The sequence below is a fragment of the Balaenoptera acutorostrata genome, chromosome 12 (genome assembly GCF_949987535.1).
Source record: "Balaenoptera acutorostrata chromosome 12, mBalAcu1.1, whole genome shotgun sequence".
In the NCBI taxonomy this organism is placed as follows: Eukaryota; Metazoa; Chordata; class Mammalia; order Artiodactyla; family Balaenopteridae; genus Balaenoptera; species Balaenoptera acutorostrata.
The window spans coordinates 912,184-934,801 of record NC_080075.1 but is presented as its reverse complement, the minus strand read 5'-3'; the positions used below and the strand labels follow the sequence as shown (position 1 = coordinate 934,801).

Sequence of the window (22,618 nt, the reverse complement as noted above, 5' to 3'; positions counted from 1 at the left end):
TCTTTCTCAGAATTTCATCTCTCTGCCTATTTTATCCGTCTATTCTTTTATGTTGTCTCCTTTCTCCATTAGAGCTCTTGGCATGTTAATCATAGTTGTTTTAAATTCCCAGTCTGATTATTCCAACATTCCTACCGTATTTGGGTCTGATTCTGTTGCTTGCTCTGGCTTTTCAAGCTGTGTTTTGCCTTTTGGTGTGCCTTGTCATTCTTTCTTGCTACCTGGACCTGCCGTACTGTGCACCGGAGCTGCTGCAAACAGGCCTTTAGTGCTGTGGTGGCAGGTGTGTGGAGGGGAGTGCTCTGTGGCTGTGTGATCAAGTCGCAGTCTTCCAGGGCGCACGTGTCCCTGGCCTGTGAACTTCACAGGTGCCTCTCGGGTCTTCTGCCCCTGAGGTGGGGCAGGAGCATAGAGTTCACTGGAGTTGGGTGTCATTTTCCGTCCCCTAGTCTGATTAGACTCCGATAAAACTCCAGTAGGTTAGGCTCTGGTAAAGTAGGTTTTCTTGAGGACAAATCTTAACACTGGACGGTGTTACTGTTTTTGCTTCAGCTGTCACACACGACCTCAAGATGAGCAGGGAAGTCTGTCTGCTCACCCGTGTTTGAGCCCACTGTGCTCTTCCTTGCCGATGTTCCGAGGCTCCTTCTTCCGTCTCTCCTGTTTGGAGAACTTCCCTTAGGCAGTCTGGTGACAAGCTGTCTTGCTTTTCTTTTTTATTTTTTTTAATTTAATTTTTATTTTATGTTGGAGTATAGTTGATTAACAGTGTTATTGTCACGTCTACAGCATAGTGATTCAGTTCTACATATACATGTATCTATTCCTTTTAAAATTCTTTTCCCATTTAGGTTATTACAGAATATTGAGCAGAGTTCCCTATGCTATACAGTAGGTCCTTATTGTTTATTTATTTTATATGTAGTAGTAGGTATATGCTAATCCCAAACTCCCAATTTATTGCCCCAACCTTTCCCCTTTGGTAACCATAAGTTTGTTTTCTAATTCAGTGAGTCTGTTTCTGTTTTGTAAATAAGTTCATTTGTATCTTTTTTTTTTTTTTTTAGATTCCACATATAAGCGATATCATATATTTGTTTTTCTTTGTCTGACTTAACTTCACTTAGTGTGATAATCTCCAGGTCCACCCGTGTTGCTACAAATGACATTATTTCATCCCTTTTTATGGCTGAGCAGTATTCCACTGTATATATATATACCACATCTTCTTTATCCATTCTTTTCTCAGTGGACATTTAGGTTGTTTCCATGTCCTGGCTATTGTAAATAGTGCTGCAGTGAACACTGGGGCGCATGTGTCTTTTTGAATTGTAGTTTACTCGGGATATATGCCCAGTAGTGGGATTGTTGGGTCATATGGTAGCTCTATTTTTAGTTTTTTAAGGAACCTCCATACTCTTCTCCATAGTGACTGTACCAATTTACATTCCCACCAACAGTGTAAGAGGGTTCCCTTTTCTCCACACGCTCTCCAGCATTTATTGTTTGTAGATTTTTTGATGATGGCCATTCTGACCGGTGTGACATGATACTTCATTGTAGTTTTGATTTGCATTTCTTCAGTAATTAGTGATGTTGAGCATCTTTTCATGTGCCTTTTGGCCATCTGTCTGTCTTCCTTGGTGAAATGTCTATTTAGATCTTCTGTCCATTTTTTGATTGGGTTGTTTGTTTTTTTGCTATTGAGTTGCTGAGCTGTTTGTATATTTTGGAGGTTAATCTCTTGTCGGTTGCTTCGTTTGCAAATATTTTCTCACATTCTGAGGGTTGTCTTTTCATCTTGTTTATGGTTTCCTTTGCTGTGCAGAAGCTTTTCCTTCATCTTAGAATGCTCTGATTTCCCCATCATTTATTTCTAAAGCATATTTTCACTGGATATCAGATTTGGGGACGACAATTCTTTTCTTGCGGCGTTTGCAAAATGTGCCAATTCCTTTTAGTCAGTTTCTGTGGTTTCTGTTAAGAAGTCTGCTGCCATTTGAATTGCTTTCCCATATACGTTCATTTCTCTGACACCGCTTGCAGTTTTGTTCTCTTTCTTCAGTTTTCATGAGTTTGGCTGTGCTGTGTCTCGTTGATCTCTGGGTCTGTCCTCCTTGGGGCTTGCTCGGCTGCCTCAACCTCTGTAGATGGTTTTCTGCTGAATCTGCCGGGTTCCCAGCCGCCGTCCTTCCGCTGTTCCTTTGGCCCCGCTTGGCTTGCTGCTGCTTTCAGGGTTCCGATTGTCATCACTGTCACAGCTTTTGTGACAGTCCCTCAGTTTCTTGAGTCTCTATTTTTTTCCCTCAGTTTTTTTTTTCTTCTTTCTGTTCATATTGGGCAATTTCTGTTATTGTATTTCCCACTTAACTGATTCTTCCCTCTGTTCTCTCTGTTCTGCTGTTCAGGCTGTTCATTGAGTGTTTTGTTTTGGTTGTTGTGTTTTCAGTTATGAAATTTCTATTTGGTTCTTCTTTACGTTTTCTTTGGTACGACTTTCTTTTTCTTTGATGAGATTTTCTGTTTTTTTCTTCATTTGTTTCAAAAATGTCTGTAATTTCTCATTTCGCCACAGCTCCTCTAGCGTGTTTGTCATGTTGGTGTCGGCAAGCATTGGTTTTCCTTTTTCATTCAGTTTGAGGTCCTCCTGGTGTGATTAGTGATTCTCTGTTGGAAACTGGACATTCCGGCATTGTGTCATGAGACTCCGGATGTTAGTAAACATTTAGTCTCGCCTGGCTGGCACTGCTCTGCAGACGAGGGGCCTCCTCAGTCAAAGCCCCGGTTCCCCGCCAGCCTGTGTGGCCATGGGAGGCCGTGGGGGGGGTCTGGGCCCCTCCCTACCCGGGGTGGGGCTGGGGGCGCCTCACTGCTCCCGCGTGGCCTCCGCTGACGCTGCCTTTCCGCCTGGCGGGGGTGGGAGTCCCCACCTTCCTGATGACCTTGCTGGCTTTGGGGGGCTGGGCCACAGGCTGTTCTGTGGTGTTTGGCTGGAGCGCAGTTTTGTCTGCACATTTTTTGTCTCGCAGGTCTGCCCTTTCTCCCCCTGTGGCCAGAGATCAGCGCTTGGCGTTAGGGTGGGCATACTCTGTCCTTTGGTGGCCGCTTTTTCGGCTCCAGATCTGGGAAGTCTGAAGCCATATTGGGTGTTTGGGGCCCCAGCCAGCCTGCTTTCTTCTGTCCGCCTTTTAGTCATCTGGTGGTTGTTTTCTGTACAGTGTCCAGGGGGTTTAGTTGTCCTCAGAGCAGGAAGACTAGGGGGAGGTAATACCTACTCAGTCCTGTGGCCAGAAATCTTATTTTCTATTTTAAAAAATTTGTTAACCTGGGGGGGGGGTCAAAGTTGTTTTTGACATGTTTTTTGCCTTATAGTAGAGAAGGCAACCTGTCCTACAAAATATGGTTGAAGTCCTGGGACGAGCGACCCCTGGAGGCAGGTCCTGGGCCACACTGAGCACAGATGCATGAGACCTCACGTTGTTCTTCAGCAAAGACTTTGGTTTCTCTTCTGTTTCCACTTAGAGGGAAGTAGTATCAACACACGTTTAAGAAAACAAAAAGCTTATTTTTAAACATAAGCAAAATTCCCTTAATCCTGTCTTTCTAATGCATTATTCTGAGTAGGATTTTGAAATATTTTCTTCTATTACCTTTTTACACTGAGGCTTTCAAGCACAAATGTATTATCTCTTCCTAATGATATCAAAAGCTTACTGATAATATATGTGAATTAGATGGCACTGCTTGTGCAACTCACCACCAAATCATTTGACCTCTGACACTCATAAAATCTCAGTATATCTGTCTCTGATTTTATGTGCAGAAATTCTAGAGCTGAGACATTTTATCCACATTGCAAGATCAGTGCTGATTTGGGAACAGATGGGTCAGAAATCCCCAGAGGATGGGGGAAGCTGTTACAAAAGTCAGTGATATGGGTTTGGAGAATGGGTTTATAACAAAGGGAATTTTAAGTTATTTCTCAGTGTGGCTTCAGTACTCCCATCTGCAGCAGTTTGAATGCTTTTCCTGTGTTGGCTTCTTAACGTATTTGTGCAAAACCGTCAGAGCCTGTGTTGTTTTAGAGGTAGTTAATATGCCATCATTTCTGTTTTGCTCATTTTCTTGTTTGAGTTGATTCGCCCTGAGAATTGTCCATGGTTCTAACCCAGCATTTTATTCTTCTGAAATTGATAAAATGTATCACAATCATGGTGACATTTACAGTCTGACTGGGCTGTAAAGCAGCGAGGCGCTAGATGATCGCGTGTGAGCCGGCACTGTGGGATGCTGGGCTCTTCACCAGCAGTGGTGAAAGTGGGCAGCACAGACCCCAAGGGCCTCCCCCTGTGCCTTTGGCTGCTCTGTGCCAGAGATCTCTCACGATCTGCTCTAAAATGTTTTGAAATGGAATCTTGTCATAGTGCTTCTCCTAATTTAATTCTTTGGAAATTACTGTTTCTAATTTCTTAGTTGTACCCATTTCTTTTAGAGAGATATGTAGTATAAATAATTTTTTAAAGTTGATTATAAAATTACTGCTTTCCAGTTTTGCATATTTTCATCTCCATTTAATCTGTTTTTAGTTAGCAAAAGATTGGCTTATTTTTAGTTCATATATTGGATTGTAGTATTTAAAATACATATTTTCTGAACATGAGTAAGTGTACTAAGATAGTACATGTTTTTAACAGCATTCGACTATGACGTCAACATTGAGGAGATTGGGTGAAGACATATTCAAAGGAGTAGTGACTAAGGGCCTTCAGGATAATTCTTTCGAGCATTCTGTGGAGAGTAAACCAAAGACAGCTGCTTTCTTTAAGAGCTCCAGTTTACCGCTGAGATTTTTATCAACTTTAATTGTTCTCAAAACAGTCACACAAGGTAAGCTTTCAGATGTGCTTGTGTTATAATTTCTTGTCAATAACCAGAAGAGAATCCTCTGTAGTGGAGCAGTTCTTACATAGTTAAATATATTTTACGTTTTCAGAATGAGCTTTTGTGTTGTTTTATACCGGTGACCCATTGTTAAAAACTACTTTAATTGCTGAATTTGAGAAAAATGAGTGGTGGGTTGGCTTTGTTGCCCCTCCCAGAGGCCCTTGTTGATGCTCTTTGATCACGTGCCCATAGCAACCTTTGCTGCCACCGCCCTTGCGTTTCCCACATGGTATTGAGATTGCTATTAATAGTTTACTGATTCCCACTAGAGCAGCGCTTGGCAGACTAGAGCCCATGGGACAAATGTGGCCCACCACCTGTTTTGTCAATAAAGTTTTATTTGAACACAGTTATATTCATTTGTTTCCTGTTGTCTCTGTTTTTGCCGTATAACAACAGAGCTGAGTAGTTGGCAACAGAGACAGCCTGCCCTCCAGAGCCTATAAAGTTATTATGTGGCCCTTCACAGAAAAAGTTTCTCAGCCCCCACACTCGTGTGTAAGTTTACCGCCTTGTTGCCCACTGCACACCCTGCACCCAGCCTGGTGCTTGATGTATACGAGGGAACGAGGAAATGAATGCATTAAAAATGTTTCCTTCAGGGACTTCCCTGGTGGTCCAGTGGTTAAGGCCCCGCGCTTCCACTGCAAGGGGGCGCGGGTTCGATCCCTGGTCGGGGAACTAAGGTCCTGCATGCTGCACAGCCAAAAAAAAAAAATGTTTCCATCAAAGTTGGCCGTTTTTAGTACAGCTTTGAAATACAGCTCTAAGTAGTTATCTTTTTTGGATTATTAAATATGAGAACTTGTGTTAAGGTGAGTGATACCAATGTAGTCAAACAATAAATAGACCACCTTTCTATCGTCCCTGTTAAATTATATAACTCAGTCTGGGTGGTTGTTTTTTTAAGTGCACAGTGACTACTTTCTCTGAAGTGTATTCTCCTGATTGTAAGGAATTTAAGGGAAGAACCAAACTGTGCGTCTGTGTTAGTTATTTTCTTCCTTGTGGTTACGGTTCCCAGCGTTCTAACAGATCGGGTGGTGACTGTCTGAAAGGTTGCTTGTGAGAAGGGGTATTAGCCCAAGCCAGAGTTCACCACGTGTCAACATACATGATAGTGTCATTTGATACAAGGTGATACTCATTACTGATGAAACAAATGGAAAGGAGAAATAAGCAGGAAGGGACTCGGTGCCTCCTGTCCCCCTTCTGTGCAGCACAGTATTGGACGTGCTGACCACCTGCGGTAACCTTAAACAAACGGGGATGAACATTGGAAAGGAATAGAGAAAACTGGTAACTCATGGGTACTCTGTGTAAGTCAGACAGAGAAACTGGCTGAGAGATCAGTGTGCTGTGGTCTGAATGTGTGTCGCCCTCAACGTTCACATGAGGAGACCTTAATCCCCAGGGAGGTGGTGTCAGGAGATGGGCCTTTGGGAGGCGCTCAGGTCGTGAGGGTGTTGCCCTGATGAACAAGACCCCACAGAGCTCCCTCGGGCCTCCACCACGCGAGGACACAGCAAGAAGACCGTGAAGGGGGAGGAGGGCCCTCGCCAGACACCAAACCGGCCAGCACCTCGACCTCAGACCCCCAGAGCCGCGAGCAGGACTCTTCTGTCCTTTCCCAGCCTTCCAGTCTCTGGCATTTTGTTACAGCAGCCCGAGTGGACTAAGGCCTAAGCTGGGTTTCAGAAAATGGGCTCCAGAGGAAGTTCACAAAAATCTGTTGATTTTGACTACTAATCGTGACTAGAGCGTAACTACCATGACCATCAGTAACAAACAGCTGTAATGTGTGAAAAAAGATCTTGTTCATGTAAGCAAAACAAAATAATGTAAAAAATGTGGATATTAATCTAACATGGTGTCTGTAAAACCTCATCTGTTGTGAAATATAACAGGACATAAGTAAAGATATGGTAAATAATGGGTGAATGAACAGGTTGATAAAGATTATCGCCAAAGTTAAAGGGCAGAAGTAAAGGACTTTTATTCTTCTTACCCGGGAAGACCAAGAATATTAAAATCTATAAGACACCCCAGGTGGCTGCATCTAATGATACCAATTAAAATTCCAGTATGGTTTGTGTAAGTTGAGAGAGTAGTAGAAAAGTTTATTTGAAAAAATATTTGCAGTGAGCGTGATAATTTAAAGGAAACAAGTGAAATAGCAGCACTGGGGCAGAGGCTTGCCTTAGCAGATTTTAAAACAATTGTGATGTGTAATAAAAAATGAGTAATATTGATATAAAACATGATAATAGGAAAAGAGTCCAGAATTGACACACAACTGGCACTTCGTGTGGACTTACTGAATTAATGAATTTGATTGCTTCCTGGTCCAAGTCAGTTTTTTTTTTTTTAAAAAAATCTGGAATCTATATTAATAATTTGTTTTGCTACCATTCTTTTTTTTTAAATTTTTTATTTATTTATATTTATTTTTGGCTGTGTTGGGTCTTCGTTTCTGTGCGAGGGCTTTCTCTAGTTGCGGCAAGTGGGGGCCACTCTTCATCACGGTGTGCGGGCCTCTCACTATCGTGGCCTCTCTTGTTGCAGAGCACAGGCTCCAGACGCGCAGGCTCAGTAGTTGTGGCTCACGGGCCTCGTTGCTCCGCGGCATGTGGGATCTTCCCAGACCAGGGCTCGAACCCATGTCCCCTGCATTGGCAGGCAGATTCTCAACCACTGCGCCACCAGGGAAGCCCCCAAGTCAGTTTTTTAAGAACATAGAATAATAAGCCAGTCCCTGTGGAGCTGGTCCCCTGGTTCCCTGTTAGCCTTCATTTGTCAGGTGCCCCAGAGAGGTCCTGAGGGCTAGAAGGGGACTGTTGGGTCTCAGCCAGAAAGCCGAGGAAGAGCCAGGAGAGCAGGAGGGCATGTAGGAAGCGCCGTTAGGGGCGGTGATGCAAGTGTGGGGAAAGGGGATTGAGGAACGCTGTCTTGCCGCGCACTGCAGCAAGTTCCGGGAGAAGTAAAGAAGTAAACGTAAGAAAAGCTCTTAAATTAAACAGTAGACTTGGTGAGAGGACATTTCCTACTTATAAAATAGAAGTGTCTGTTACAAGATCGGTAAATTTAGTAGAAACAGTGGAGCATAGATGTGATGGATAATACACGTAATATTAAATGCTTAATAACCCAAACATATGTGGGTCTGTAAGGTGATTTCCTGTTCCATTGACTGGACAGCGCGGGTAGATTGTTCCTGAGAATCGACGCAGGTAGTGATCCTTGGTGTGGATTTGACACTGTCATGTCAAGCCCTTTGTATGTTGCCTGAATATGGTTATCCCCATTTGAGTGGTTATTAGGTCACAGAGCCTAGACCTTTGTGCCAGGGCCACACAGCAGTGTTTGACAGCGTGGTTCAGCTTAGCTCTGTCCGTTTCTAAAGCCCACCTCGTGACCCTCCAGTGTGACTTGCCGAGACCATCAAAGAGGTAATAATAGCAAACGCCTCCACAGCGCCTGCTGTCCTGGGCTAAGCGCTGCGTACTGGCTGCTCTGAGCCTTCCAGCAGGGTGGCGAGGGGTCAGCGTTCTCTCACCTGCGTCCTGCAGGTGACACGTGGAGGCTAAGCCTGCGCCCTCCGTCACTGCTGTGCGGCTCTCCGACCCGTCACACAAAGCTAAGTGATCGGGGGTGTGCCGCCGGAGGGGACGTGTACAGCTCTGATTGCACTGTAATTTATGATCACTTTTGAAGTGCATTCTGGTTTCAGGAGCCACCAAGATGCATCATCACCTTTAATAAGACTTACTGTAAGGAAACAGTTCAAAAGGGAAGGAAGTCCCAGGTTGCTGGTGTGCTGTCTGCGGTGGTGGAGAAAGTGGGTGGGTTCTCGCGCTGTTGCCGGTCTTTTTCTAGCCACACACGGTGGTTTCAGGGTTACTCCCCACGGGAATCTGAGGGGGGACGTGGGGTTGTCATTTTTACAGAAGAACAAACTGTAAGGGAGCCAGATCTTTCTCGAGGACAGAGAAATGTCCTGCGTCATCAACAGTGATAATGCATAGGTGTGGGAATCAGCGTGAAACATTTTAATACAACTCTCCGTGCATGCACACTCGCTTGATCCGTGTAAGGATACGAGGATTAGAAGAAGTGGTAAGAATCTTACCTGCTGGGATTACCTGTCTTGGGGACAGCCTCTCCTGTCTGACTTAATGCGTGCGCCAGGGCTTGTTCTGTGGTCCTGCCCTACCCACCTCGGCCCTCGACCTGCGCGGGTTTGTGTGCTTGTGATTATGCCCTCACGCCTCCGGCTTAGAGGGGTGCGGCGTGACTGCCGTGCTCGGGGGCAGGAAGGCTTGGCCTGGGGAGGCGGCAGCGTGACCGGCAGGTGAGAGCCCAGCTCTGCAGCCGCAGGCTCAGCCCCGTCCGTGGTGTGCAGATCGGCCCGTCCCTTTTCTGTGTTTCCACCACGGCGTTGTGTTCTGAAGATTGATGAGAAGCTTTAGCAGAGTCTGGCGCCCAGCAGGCCCCTAAGCAGTACGCTAGCCACTCTCGCCGTGGCCGTCATTAACTGTCTGCTGTTATTAAACCGCTCAGGGTTGGTTTCACCTGAGACAGAATCGATCTGTTGGATGCCGTTGGGTTTCTGTCACTGCTCATATGGACCATGTAAACCCTTGGTTCTTTGGGCTCAGCTCCGCTGGGAGGCTGGGCTGGGCTGGGCTGGGCTCCTGCACCACATGGCCCCTCGCCCGGTCCTGTCTACACCGCACCAGGGGCTGCCCGGCTGGAGCGAGGGAGCCCCAGGCCGTCTCTGCTGCCTCTGCGGTCACAGTCCCAGGTGGGCCCGGCTGCAGAGGCGGAGTCGCTGCCAAGACTTGATGCGATCCTCTTGAGCCGGCCGTCACCCACCGATGGCCTCTGATCAGGACTGAAAGGTGGTCTCGTTGAACGTCGGGACGTTTCTTAGACACTCCGTAGTATGGCATGTGTATAGAAAGAAACCAGGTTTGGCACAGGTGGTAACTAAACTTTTTTAGAATACTCTTAGAGGTTAAATTGGTTTTTAGGAAATCCTCACTATTAGGGAAATTAAAGTAAGGAGGTAACTTTTAATTTCCCCCGAAAGATTAGACCACTTTAAACAAATAACCAAATACCATCTTTCCACCCCCTCCAAATTAATAAAGGACTACTACTTTTTAAGTTTGCAAACCTGCTGTATCGTGCAGCCGTCGGCCTGTTTAATCTGAGGCAATGCCGAATGAGAAGGGAGAGGACTTAGTGTCAGATGCAGCGGGGCGGCACCGATAGAGGTGCTTGTCCCCGGGAGGGGCCGTCTGCGCTCTCCTGCCTCAGCAAGGCAACTCCGGAGAGCAGCTGCGGCTTCGCTGACCTAGATACACGGTCGCTTTGCAGTGCTCTGTGAAGCTGAGAAGTTAAGTGCACTAGTGTGCCTTGGGCTAGATGCTACTAGAAGTAAAGATGAAGGGTGTTATAAATTGACGCAGAGGCACAGATCTTAAGTTCTAAAAATTCTTTCACATGTGTTTTAATTTCACACAGGTTATTCCCAGCTTCTCATTCTTTTTTTAAATAAATAAATTTATTTATTTATTTATTTATTTTTGGCTGTGTTGGGTCTTTGTTGCTGCACGCGGGCTTTCTCTAGCTGCGGTGAGCAGGGACCACTTTTCGTTGCGGTGCGCGGGCTTCTCATTGCGGTGGCGTCTCTTGTTGCGGAGCGCGGGCTGTAGGCGCGCAGGCTTCAGTAGTTGTGGCACGCGGGCTCAGTAGTTGTGGCACACGGGCTTAGCTGCTCCGCGGCATGTGGGATCATCCCGGATCAGGGCTTGAACCCGTGTCCCCTGCATTGGCAGGCGGATTCCTAACCACTGCGCCACCAGGGAAGTCCCAGCAGCTTCTCATTCTTAGTAATTAGGGTTCTAATTATTTCTTTAGTTTACATAGCATGGACAGCAAAGAAGAGACAAAACCTGAGGCCAGAGGACAGGAATTTTAGTGGTGATCCTATCATATTTTCAGTGTGTTTCAGAACACTTCTGAGCCTTCTTTAAACACAACTTTCAGCAGAAAAATTAACTCACTAGTGCGTGAACAGCATGAACAGTTTCTATTGCTCCAAATAGTGTGTTGAAAGACTTTTAGAAAACTGGAATGTTCTTGCACACTTGAAAGCGCGGTGTGAATTGTTGTAGCCATTGAAGCATCTTAACTCACCTGCGTTGATCCCGGCCACATCAGTGCTTCCCGGTCACCCGTGGAACATCTTGGAGAACGTTCCAGGGCTCCTGACCACAGGTGCCGTCCCTGAGTCGGCCGTGGTCGGACCTCCAGCCATTCGTCACGGTGGAGGCATCACAAGAGACCCCGGGCAGGTCAGTCTTCTGAGGCTCTTTGAGGGGCTCCTGTTTGGTCTGGATCAGAAGGCAGAAACCCTCGTTTAAAACCCATTGAGCACGTTTGTATAAACTTACATTTTGAAACAGGTGACCTTGTAGCAGCAGTAGCGAGAAAACGTCATCTCAGGAGCCTTGTCAAGATCGCGGTACTAATGCTGTTGAGATTTGTGGAAGCATGTGGCAGTTACAGTCAGATGTGGGAACGAACATTACTTGTGGTATTTACTGTTACACATCCATTGTTTTCTTTCTTGATGTAAAAAAGGAATGGTGTTTATTGTGACTGCGGCGTTAACAGTAGGGAAATTCTGAACGACACTTGCCCTGTCATAATGGAATGCCTCTCCCCGTTTGCCTTTAGCCTGTCGCCTCTGGTCGTGCAGTTTTTCCTTTCCTCTTGGATCCGTGGAGTGGTGGTGTTCCCTTCCTGCCGTCCGCCTCTGTTACCAGCTGGACCACTGACGCAGCGCTGTTTGGCGCCCTGTCTTTCAGCCGACCTCCTGGCGCAGGCGTTTGACTCCCTGTGTCTGGACTTGAAGGCGGATGAAGGGAAGAACCTGTTCTTGGAGTGCCAGGCTGTCCCGGTGGTGCTGAGCCACCTGAAGGTCTCCAGCAAAGGGCTCCTGTCCAGCGCCATCGACAGCCTGCTGCAGATGACAGTGGAGTCCAGTGAGTGTCACATCCGTCCTGAAAGTGTGGCTCTGCGGGTCAGGCCCTGGGGCCTCTTACACGCTACATGCTGTGCGGTAGAGTCTTTAGTCCCACCCCAGCCCTTCGTCCACATCTCCACCAACTCGGCACAGTTTCCAGGGGCCCCCGGCTGTGCGGATTCGCTCTGCAGCGTCACCCCTGTCCTCGAGCCTCTCTCTGCGCTCTGTGTCCCGTGTCGTCCCTGAGGCCGTGGAGGAGCGGGGCCCTCAGACACGCCCCCACCTGCAGGGGGTGGGGACCCGGTTCCCTCCGGCGGTAGTGCTGGTGTAACGCGCTCTTCCGACTTGCGGGTGTTGGCTCCTCATGCAGCCCGGATACGGACGAGGGTGCCGAGCCCGGCGCTCTGATTCGCTTTGGCTGCCTTGTTGTTTGGACCCCAGGTAAGCTCCCGACTTGTACGAAGCAGCCATTTAGCTTCGGCCATTCTTTTTCACGTGGAGCTGCTCCTCTTCCCCGTGTTGCGTTTCTGATGATGCCTTTCAGGAAGCGGAGACCGCAGACGGGAAGCCCGAGCTCCGCCTGGGAGTGAGCGCACGAGGGCGGGTGCCCGGTGGCCGGCCTCGGGCAGAGGGTTTGTAGGCAAGACACAGAAGCAAGGCGGAGCACCTGTGTATTTGTCTCTAATGTAACGTTTGCCTCATTTGGCTGTTAGGATCGTTGTTCTTGAGTTCGGTTTCTCAGATTCTGGTTGGGTTCTGCCCTGTCTGCTGGGCTGTGACCTGGGGGGACTGGAGCCACCTAGGCTGGTGGCCGCCTTGTTTACTGGCTGTCGTGACAGTATTTGGGGAAAGTGTGCTGGGTTCGCGGCGCTGGGTGGGAAGCTCAAGAAGACTGGTCCTTGGTGCGGAGGTGGAGGAGCGGTAGGAGCTCGGCCCGTCCCGGGCTCCTGCTGCCACAGGGTCCCTTCTCCGCCCACCCCCGCTGCTCCCCAGGCGTGAGGGGCGCCCTTCGCTGTGCAGGCAGAGTTCTTTGGAAGCTGCCGTGACGCGTTTCCGAGAGTGTAAGTTGAGGTCTGCGTTGATTTACCTGAACATACGTATTGTGAGCACACTGTCACTTTTAGATTGAGGGCTTCTGATCATCTGTTTGGGGCGTGAATGTGAATCATACAATAACTGAGCAATGTGCTTTTAGAAAACTACTCTGCGGTTTCTTTTTTTCCTTCCTGTCAATGGTGAAAGCTGTTACCTCTCTGGGTTTAGCTGTGTAAGAACACGAGTCTCACTTTATTTTAAAGAACACCTTCCTGTTCTTGTCAGACGTAGTTTAAATAGAACATTTAAGTTTGTGTTTGTATTGTTAGTTTATTCTCTTGTGTGCCCCAGAATCCACCTTGTCCAAGGTGACACACCTGAATGGCAGTGATGTATTTGAGTACGTGTTGCACACCTTGTTTTTTTTAAGTATAATTTACTTTTATTATAAAAGTAATAGAAATTCGGAAACTGGCAAAAAGCCAGGAAGTCTTAGTATCCAAAAATATGTACATTTGCAAGCACACCCTTATCTATTGTGCTTTTTGCAAGCACTCTTTTTTTTTTTTTTTTTTAAACATACTGAAGGTTTGTGGCAACCCTGCCTTGAGCAGGCCTGTTGGCACCATTTTTCCCCCAGCATTTGCTCACTTCCTGTCTCTGTGTCACATTTTGGTAATTCTCACAGTGTTTCAAACTTCTTCATTATTATTATATTTGTTACAGTGATCTGTGATCAGTGGTCTTTGATGTTACTCTTGTAATGGTTTGGGGGGGCCATGAACTGCACCCTTAGAAGATGGTGAACTTACTAATGTGTGTGTTCTGACTGCTCTGCCGGCCGCTCTTCCCTGCCACACAACAGTACTGAAGTTAGGCCAATTGATACCCTACAATGGCCTCTAAGTGTTCAAGTGAAAGGAAGACTCAAACGTCTCTCACTTTAAATCAAAAGCTAGAAATGATGAAGCTTAGTGAGGAAGGCATGTCGAAAGCCAAGATAGGCCTCAAGGCAGGTTTCTTGCAACAAACACTTAGCCGAGCTGTGAGTGCAAAGGAAAAGTTCTCGAAGGAAATTAAAAGTGCTTCTCCAGCGAACACACAGATGATAAGAAAGCAAAATAGCCTTCTTGCTGATTGCAGAAAGTCTCAGTGTCTGGATAGAAGATCAAACCAGCCACCACATTCCCTTAAGGCAAAGCCTAATCCAGAGCAAGGCCCTGACTCTCTTCAATTCTGTGAAGGCTGAGAGAGGTGAGGAAGCTGCAGGAGAAAAGTCTGAAGCCAGCCGAGGTTGATTTATGAGGTTTCAGGAAAGAAGCCGCCTCCATAACATAAAAGTACGCGAGGAAGCAGCAAGTGCTGATGGAGAAGCTGCAGCAGGTTATCCAGAAGATCCAGCTAAGAGAATTCATGAAGGTGCTATGAAACAATATGGCTGAAAGCTTACCAATTTGAGGAAAGACATGGTTTTACAAATCTAAGTAGCTAACCAAATTCCAAAGCTCAGTGAAGTTCAGGATAAACCCAAAGAGACCCACACGGAGACACATGATATTAAACTGTCAAAAGTCAAAGACAGAGAATCTTGAAGGCAGCAAGAGGAAGTGTGGTCTGCACACAATGGAATATTATTCAGCCTTAAAAAGGAAGGAAATTCTGGCACCTGCTACACCTTGGATGAGCCTTGAGGACATTATGCTCAGTGCAATAAGCCAGATACAGAAGGATAAATCTTGTATGATTCCACTCATGTGAGAGCCCTAGAATCATCAGATGTATAGAGACAGGAAGTAGGATGGTGGGGGCAGAGGCTGGAGGGGTGGCTAGTGTTTCACGGGGACAGAGTCAGCTGGGGAAGATGAACAGCTCGGGCGGGGGGATCGGGGGGATGTTTGCCCAACGGCGTGAATGCACTTCACACTAACAAAGACTACACTTTTATAAATGGTTAAAATGGTAAATTTTATGTTACGCATGTTTAACCACAATTTGAAAATTAAATATAAATGAACTTTTAGTACTCAAAAACAAAAAAATTCAAGCAAGGAAGAACTGTAGAGAGCATTAAGTGTTTTTTCCAAAAAAATCCCCAGAAAGCTTGTCATTTGGAAATACCATCATCAGCGTTTGGTGGATGTGATTGCAGACACCGTCCCGTGCGTGTGTCCTTGGAGGAGGGGGGGCGGGTGGGTGGGTGGCAGGTGGAGACACTGTAACACAGGGGACTCGTTACACACGTTATTTAATGAGACGTGCTTAATCTAACAGGAAAAGTGAAGCGGAGTTGAGTCAAAAATGATCACAAGTTCCTTCTGTTAAGAAATAAGGTGAAAGACATCGAGTCTCTCTATTTTACCTTTTTTATTGTAAAATACATACAACACGAAATCTCCCATTTTAACCATTTTTAAGTGTGCCCTGTTGGTTGCACCACTCAGTTTAGGCAGCGCTGACGCCCAGCCGTGGAGGGAGGGGCACTGGGACCACCGCCCTCTCCTTCCCCCACCTCCACTTCCCGGCCCTTTAGTTTGTATCTTTCCTGTGACCCAGAATCTGCACGTTTGCTTCGTGCTAGTTTCTTCTTCGCTTTATGTTAGTTTCACATTTAATCACATTCAGGGCTCAGGATTAGTCCTTTGACTGCAGCCTCTGCATTTCTGTTCTTAATTCTCAATGATCTCTTTTTTTTAATTAATTAATTTATTTTATTTATTTATTTTTGGCTGCGTTGGGTCTTCGTTGCTGCCTGTGGGCTTTCTCTAGTTGTGGCGAGCGGGGGCTACTCTTTGTTGCGGTGTGCCGGCTTCTCACTGCGGTGGCTTCTCTTGTTGCGGAGCACGGGCTCTAGGCGCGTGTGCTTCAGTAGTTGTAGCTCGCGGGCTCAGTAGTTGTGGCTCGCAGGCTCGAGAGCGCAGGCTCAGTAGTTGTGGCGCACGGGCTTAGTTGCTCCGCGGCATGTGGGATCTTCCCAGACCAGGACTTGAACCCGTGTCCCCTGCACTAGCAGGTGGATTCTTAGCCACTGCACCACCAGGGAAGCCCCTGAACAATCTCTTAATCTTGCTCCCTCGCCTGTGTGCACCCCCAGTTTAGGAGGTGCTGTGGAGGCTGCTTCGTGTGTTGGAGGTGCTGCTGGGGCGCCTACACTCACGGAGGTCCCGTCTGCGTGCTCATGCTGGGTCACATGTGGTGCTTTGCAGCTGTCTCGAGAGGCCAGTGGGCAGCCCGGCCTTCCCAGCAGTGGTGCCCTGCTGCTCTCCTGGGTGGTTGATGGCTGCTTCCTCCCTCAAGCCCAAGGTGTAGCCCTTGGATGTTGTCTCGGTTGCTGTTGTGCTTGTTGGATCTGCAGGTTAAGTTCCGTGTCCACTTAGCATTTCACATATAACATAATAGGTAATATTTTTCTTTTATTAACTTTATATCGTTAGGAACACTAGTTGTCCTCATGGATCTTTTTTGATGGTTTTCCATATCTTGGCTTCTTTCTGGTCCTTTCATTTTGGTTTTCACTCTCTGTGATGATCGGATTGTTATGATAGTAATCTAATTTTCAGCTCTGTCCTTTCGGTTTCTTGATGTTTTAATTTATTCTTTAATGGTGGTGTTTTGATTCTCTCTCTCTTAAATCCTGTTGTTTATCATCTTTTCTTATTTTATTGACTAGCCTTGTTCTTATTAGGTTAACTGAGACCTCAGAACTCTTGTGGAAAACTGTTCTGTTCTTTGTGTTTTCTTTTAGGTTTGACTCTGCCTTGTGTGTGCTATATCCCTTTCTGATTGATTGATTGATTGGTTGATTGATTGCTGTAACATGCTCACCGAGTTGACGTGCTGTCTCTCTCTCTTTTTTTAAATCTATTTTATACATATTAGTGTATATATTGTCAATCCCAGTCTCCCAATCCATCCCCCCCCTGCCCCCTGCTTGGTGTCCATACGTTTGTTCTCTACATCTGTGTCTCTATTTCTGCCTTGCAAACCGGTTCATCTGTCTCTGATGACTGGTTCCCTGTCCTCGTGGACGGGGCGGGCCTTCTACGCTCTGCCTACCGTTCGTCCCCGTCCAGGTTTTCTCTCCCTTCCGTGCCACAGTTTGAAAGCCCTTTTCCCTAATGTAGCCATTCTTTCCTGTAGCCGGTGGCTCTGGTGGTGACATGTTCTTTGCCAGATTCTCAGGGCTGTGTTCTCACTTCTCAGATTCTGCTAAAATATCTCGTTTGGGTTCATTTAATCTAGTTAGTGGGAGGCGTGGGTGTCCTGTTCCCATAGAGAAATTCTCTTGGCTTCAGCTGGTTCCCAGTACAGTTCGCTCTGGGACTTTGTTTTCAGTTGATTCCCTGTCGGAAGAGTGAAGAGGCGGCCGAGGCTCCCCGGCGGGTTGGCGGGGGGGGGGGGGTTGGTGAGAATTCCCGAGGTTGTGTCCCCTCCCCCGTGTCTTGCGGAAGAGGGGCGTCGAGGGGGGGCTCAGGCCCTGCTCTGGAACTTCGTGCTTTTGTCCTGGGCCGCCTGCTGCCAGTTTTAAGGTCGTGACGAGGACTTCTCTCCTTCCTGTGTCTGTGTGTGGGTTTGGTTTTGTAAATGAGGTTTTTTGTTTTTTGTTTCATTTGTTTTATGATTTTTGATCCATATGACTAGGTGTTGGGGAGAGAAATTCTCTCAAGCACTTTTATCTTCCCATTTTAATCAGTGAAGACATCAGTGAAGTTTAGAAGAGGAATCACCTGGCCTTTTGGGCGTTCGGTTCTTCTTTTCCTCTCTCATACTGGCCACGTGTATTCAAATTGAAATTCTTCTAAGCTTAAAAAATATATAATTAAGTTAAACACTATAGTACTGAAAAAAATGTTAAGACTACAATGTTTCACCCTTATAGGTAAACCTAACCTAAGGCATATATGAATCTTAGAATTTCCTTTCTCTTACTTAATGTCTGTCTCACAGGTCAGAAGAGAGATTGGAAATCAAGCCAGTGAACCTCTTTTGCTTCTAAAAGACCTTTATAAGCTTTACTTTTAAAATATGCGGGTATATTAAACTCTTTGGATGGTCTTGGCCTTTTTCCATTACAGAGGTCATACAAGGAAGTTCACTTTTATTTGGAAGTGCTTGTAAATGTCTGTGTTTTATTCATGCCAGGACACCTGATTTACACATAAAGTAAAGCAAAATAAAGGGAGATGCACTCTCGTACACTTTTGCAATTTACAAACAACTACCATAACTTTCTTAGGTGTTTTGGGGGCTTTTAAATGGAAAGCATTGATACTGTGGCCTGTAGCAGTGTTGAGAACCCCCAGAGGTGGCTCTGGCAGTGACTGGGGACTGGCCCCTCTCCCCAGACCTCACTCGTCAGCCGTGCAGTGGTCAGCCTTCCGGTTGAGAGTGACTTGCACCGCGGGTCTCAGGATGTGAACCGAGGAAGGTGTACCATTGCTTAACGAAGCTGCTTGAACTCTCGGTGTATTTTTAATCTACTTGCAGATTATGTGCACCATACTCGTAACCTGAAGTTCATTCTTCAGAAAGAGTCTGTGTGTCGGAGATCGAAACACATGTAGACACTTGGTGGACTCCTGTGGGGAGGTGTGCATCTCCCCTCCTGCTTCTCACCTCGGGGTCCCGTGCACAGGGCACACCGACCTGGTCTCCGTGCACCAGCTTCCACTTCCTGTTACCAAAACATTCCTCCGACTGTTATCTTGGGTTTTGCCAATTTCACTACTTAATAGTTTATTTTACTCAGTACACCATCAAAATACTGACATAGAGTCTTTCCGGCTGTGCTTATGTGCTCAAAAAGAATGATGAGTGCAAATTTCTCTTATTCTTATGTCCTTTAGTCACTGATTTGTGCTTGAAATAAAGTTGTCTCCATTGTGGGAGCCTCTGAGTTTTACAGGGGAATTTAACTATTTTAAAGGCCACAGTTTAATGTTACTGTATGATTTTTGTTTCTGTCCAAGCTTCCCTAATTACAAATATAAGTGATTTACACCTTGGAAAGCATTTTTACACATTGTTTTGTTCAGTGGAGCTTTCAGTTTTCACGGTTACAGACTTTACAGGGACTCTTTTTCATACACCTTTGTATACGTCTCTGTCAGAGTCAAAGGATATACACACTTAAGTCTTTTCATACGAATTTGGCAAATTCCAGTTATTTCATTACATCAATACTGAGTTGAATATTTTTACTGCTTTTGTTCTGTTTTGAGTTGCTTGCTTGTACCCTTTGCTCATTTCTAAAAATATTAGGTCCATCTTTTTCTTAATGATTTATAAGAGCTCTTTTTATAGTAAAATATCAATTCTTCTGGCAAATATATTACGAGGAGATTTCTGCCCCCCACTCCCGCCCCACCAAGTTTGGCATTTCCCTTTTGTTTTGCTTTTTAGAGCATTCGCCTTTTAATTTGTTCTGATTTCTTTTACATAGACATTTAAGTTTTTTACTTTATAAAATTTTTCAATCTTTTATGAATCTTTCCCACTTTTGCTTTTATGCTTTAAAAAGTTTTTTTTCCTATTCAGCGATTATGTAAGTTGTCATTAGCACGTAAATGCAATTCTTAAATTTAGGGTTTTTAAAAAATTACTACCCCAACAGGATTTCTTACCGCTAAGTATTTAAACAGCGTCCTCTTACGGACTTTCTTCTAGATTCCGCTTCATGGAAGTTTGACACCAGGGGAAATGGTCTTACCTTCGGTTTGCATCGTTCAGCAAGAGCCAGTAGTATTTTAATTCTTCAGATGATGGCACTTTTCCCCATAGTTTAAGAGGGGAAAGAGTGAAAACCCAATTCCGTGTTGGTAAGCCCCGCCCCCAGCTGCGCTGGCCCCTCACCGCGGAGCTGCCTGTCTTGCAGGGTTCCTGCAGCCCTTCCTGGAGGTGTGCAGCTGCTCCCTCTTCTTCCGGACCTGCTCGGTGCTGCTCCGGGGCCCGAAGCTTGATCTCCACATCCTAGAGAAGCTCAGCATCATCCTACAGAAACTGTCCAAAATCAAGTAAGAATTTCGTATTTCTAACATTTTTTATTAGAACGTATCTTACTGTGATCATTTAGATGTTTCCGAATCCTGTAGTGGCTCAACTGTGATGACTAAATCAAAGTTTCCAATAAATGTGTAGAATATTAACACTGATCCAAGACCACGCGCTTAGTGACAGAGTGCACCCTCGAACAGCTTCCTGCACACTGGTGTCCTATGATGCAACAGGTGAAAATAAGGGAGAGAATAAAAAAATATATTTTGTAGATCCTTATTATTGACTGCAGTGAGTTTAGGGAAGAGAATGAATCAGGCAGAAAAGATTTTAAATGATGCTGGTAACAAACTCTCATGGGCATGCTACTGCCACTAGTTTGGTTTTATTGCAAGAATTGAGGGCTTTCTTTTCATATTTCTTCTTTCCCCAATGCACACACTGGTATAACCAGTTTTTAAATTATAAAAAAAGGACATAGACTTTAAGCTGTGTTTTCCTGGAATCTTGTATACGCTCGTGTTTCTCTTGAGGCACCTCTGAGCACCTTCTGTCCATTGAGTTTTTATGACAGTGCAGTGTTGGGCCGGTTCAGCTCCTCTGCCCACCCCGCCCCCGTCCCCCCGCCTGTGACCTCCATGGCAGTGAAACGGGCTATTTCGCCAGGCCTCAGCATGCAGGGATCGTGAATACAACGCATCCTGTAATTACTTGTGGTTGTGTGACCGCAGGTCTGTCTGTTCTGTTTGGTGTCGCACACCGTACCACACTGTAGGGAATTATTAATTGTCAAATTGTAACCTCATACGCAACTCACCAAATTATTAGTTTAGCTCTGGTATCAGCTAAACGTGTCAGTTCATTGTTTTCCTTTTGCTGCAGGCTGACTGGCTGTGATTGTCCTGATGTGTAATCAGTGAATTCTCGAGGAGGCCTGTTGCCGTTTACCCTCTGTGGTGGCACAGGCTGCAGTGGCGTCACTTAGGTTTAATTCCTTCTCGGCTCTTGATCCCTGGGCTTTGTTGAAGTAGTGCCCAGTGCAGCTGTGTCCTTGGGCCAGAGTGCTTTACGGCTGGCGATGTGTTTTGTAGTTTGTGTTCATTTCAGACGTAGATAAAGAACTAGAACGAAGCCTGAATGAGGAGTTGGGAGTAGTTGACGCCCAAGCAAGTCTTAGCGTAAATCTGTAAACCCTTCTGTATCGGGTGGTGGTCACGTGGGTTACTGGAGAGGCAAACAGATATATGTACACAAGGAAATAGGAAATATGCTACCAGGTGTCATTCTCACTGATCGAAAGTGAAGTTACTGACTGGTTACTATACAGAGGATGGTTGCAAAGGTATTTTGGAGCCAAGTCAAGAGGCCAAGTAATATTCTGCTACATTAGGAAGCCCAGCCTACTTAAAATAAGGTGGTCAAGTATTTCACTCTTTCCAGCTGTGAGGGAAAAGTCCGCTCTAGTAGTGAATAGGGTGCAGGTTTCAGGATGATAAAGCATTCTCTTTTCTCCTTGAATACTTTTCCACTTTAGGCCTATTTCATACAAGCTGTTTGGTTTGTCTTGGCATGTTAATCCTTTAGTTACCCATTTGCCCACATTTACACATAACGTATCTCTCACTGTCCCTAAGTGTGCGTAATTCAATTAATTTGCTCATTCTCTTACAGGAGTAATAAGAAGCTCTTTGAACTCTTTACAGTTCATCTGATGCTTCAAGAAATACAAAGGACGACACATCCAGAGCATGCATTTCTCTGTATTAACCTGAATTCAACTCTGTTCAATTTGGGTTTAACAAAATGCAACTCCCTGGCCGCCAGTGCAAACCCTTAGGCTGGCTCATTATTATTTATAGGTATTACCTATGTGTTGCTACTTGTAAGATTGTAAAAATCACCAAAGTAACTACCAAGTGAAGTTACGAGTAGCATCATTTATCATGAAAAATTGAAAATTTTTTTAACCTTTAAAATGAAACCTGTAGAAGCTGTGGAATGTGGATTTTTTCCATTCAGCTAAGGTGGTACTAATGTACACGATGGAATTTTCAGGGTTAATGACCCTGGGGTTACGTTTTGTAAAAATGTTGTAGGAAAATTCTTTGGAATAAACTGGCATGCATGTGGGAACAAGGTTAGAGCATGTCATCGTTCTGTTTTCTTAATATGTTAAAAGTCCCCCTTCTAGAAGCATATGTACGTACACACACTTTAGCCGCCATAGTTCCCGCACCCAGAGAGCTCTCTTGCCATCAGAGGTGAGTGACGTAGCCAGAGGTCTGGGTAGAGCTTGGGGCGTAGGACAGAAAACTGATACACAGAAGAAATCATCCTGCAGACTCACAGAGATTATCCTCTATCAGCATTTAATCTCATTTTCAGAATCTGGAAGAAAGTCTCAGGAAATTTGGGCCTCTTCAAAAGAAGGTAAGAAACTGTGCTGTTTGTGAAGTAGAAACAGAAATCCATAAAGAAAGAGCTGGCTAATGTGATGGTGAGGCTTACAGGCACTTAAAAATGCAGAAGCGACAGTGAATGTGAGAAACAAACCCATCATCAGTGCCTCAGGAGGTGGAGCCAGAGCTGGGCAGCAGGGGAGGTGCCGGGAGA

The 22,618-nt window shown here is 45.7% G+C and overlaps 1 protein-coding gene across 12 annotated transcripts in view; it reads left to right on the top strand.

Moving 5' to 3' along the window:
- The window catches only part of CCDC138 (coiled-coil domain containing 138), a 78,132-nt gene that overhangs the window by 45,293 nt on the left and 10,221 nt on the right, over positions 1-22,618 (top strand). For 8 of the 12 annotated variants that reach the window (XM_057558103.1, XM_057558099.1, XM_057558107.1 and 5 more), the window contains 4 exons: positions 4,695-4,887; positions 11,823-11,999; positions 19,887-20,025; positions 21,677-22,146. In XM_057558103.1, coding sequence (XP_057414086.1) covers positions 4,695-4,887; positions 11,823-11,999; positions 19,887-20,025; positions 21,677-21,842 — 675 coding nt within the window. In that variant the 3' untranslated portion in view covers positions 21,843-22,146. Of the gene's footprint in view, positions 1-4,694; positions 4,888-11,691; positions 12,000-19,886; positions 20,026-21,676; positions 22,147-22,390; positions 22,436-22,618 lie in introns of those variants that run through there. The other 4 variants (XM_057558106.1, XM_057558105.1, XM_057558101.1 and 1 more) reach the window with 3 other exon arrangements.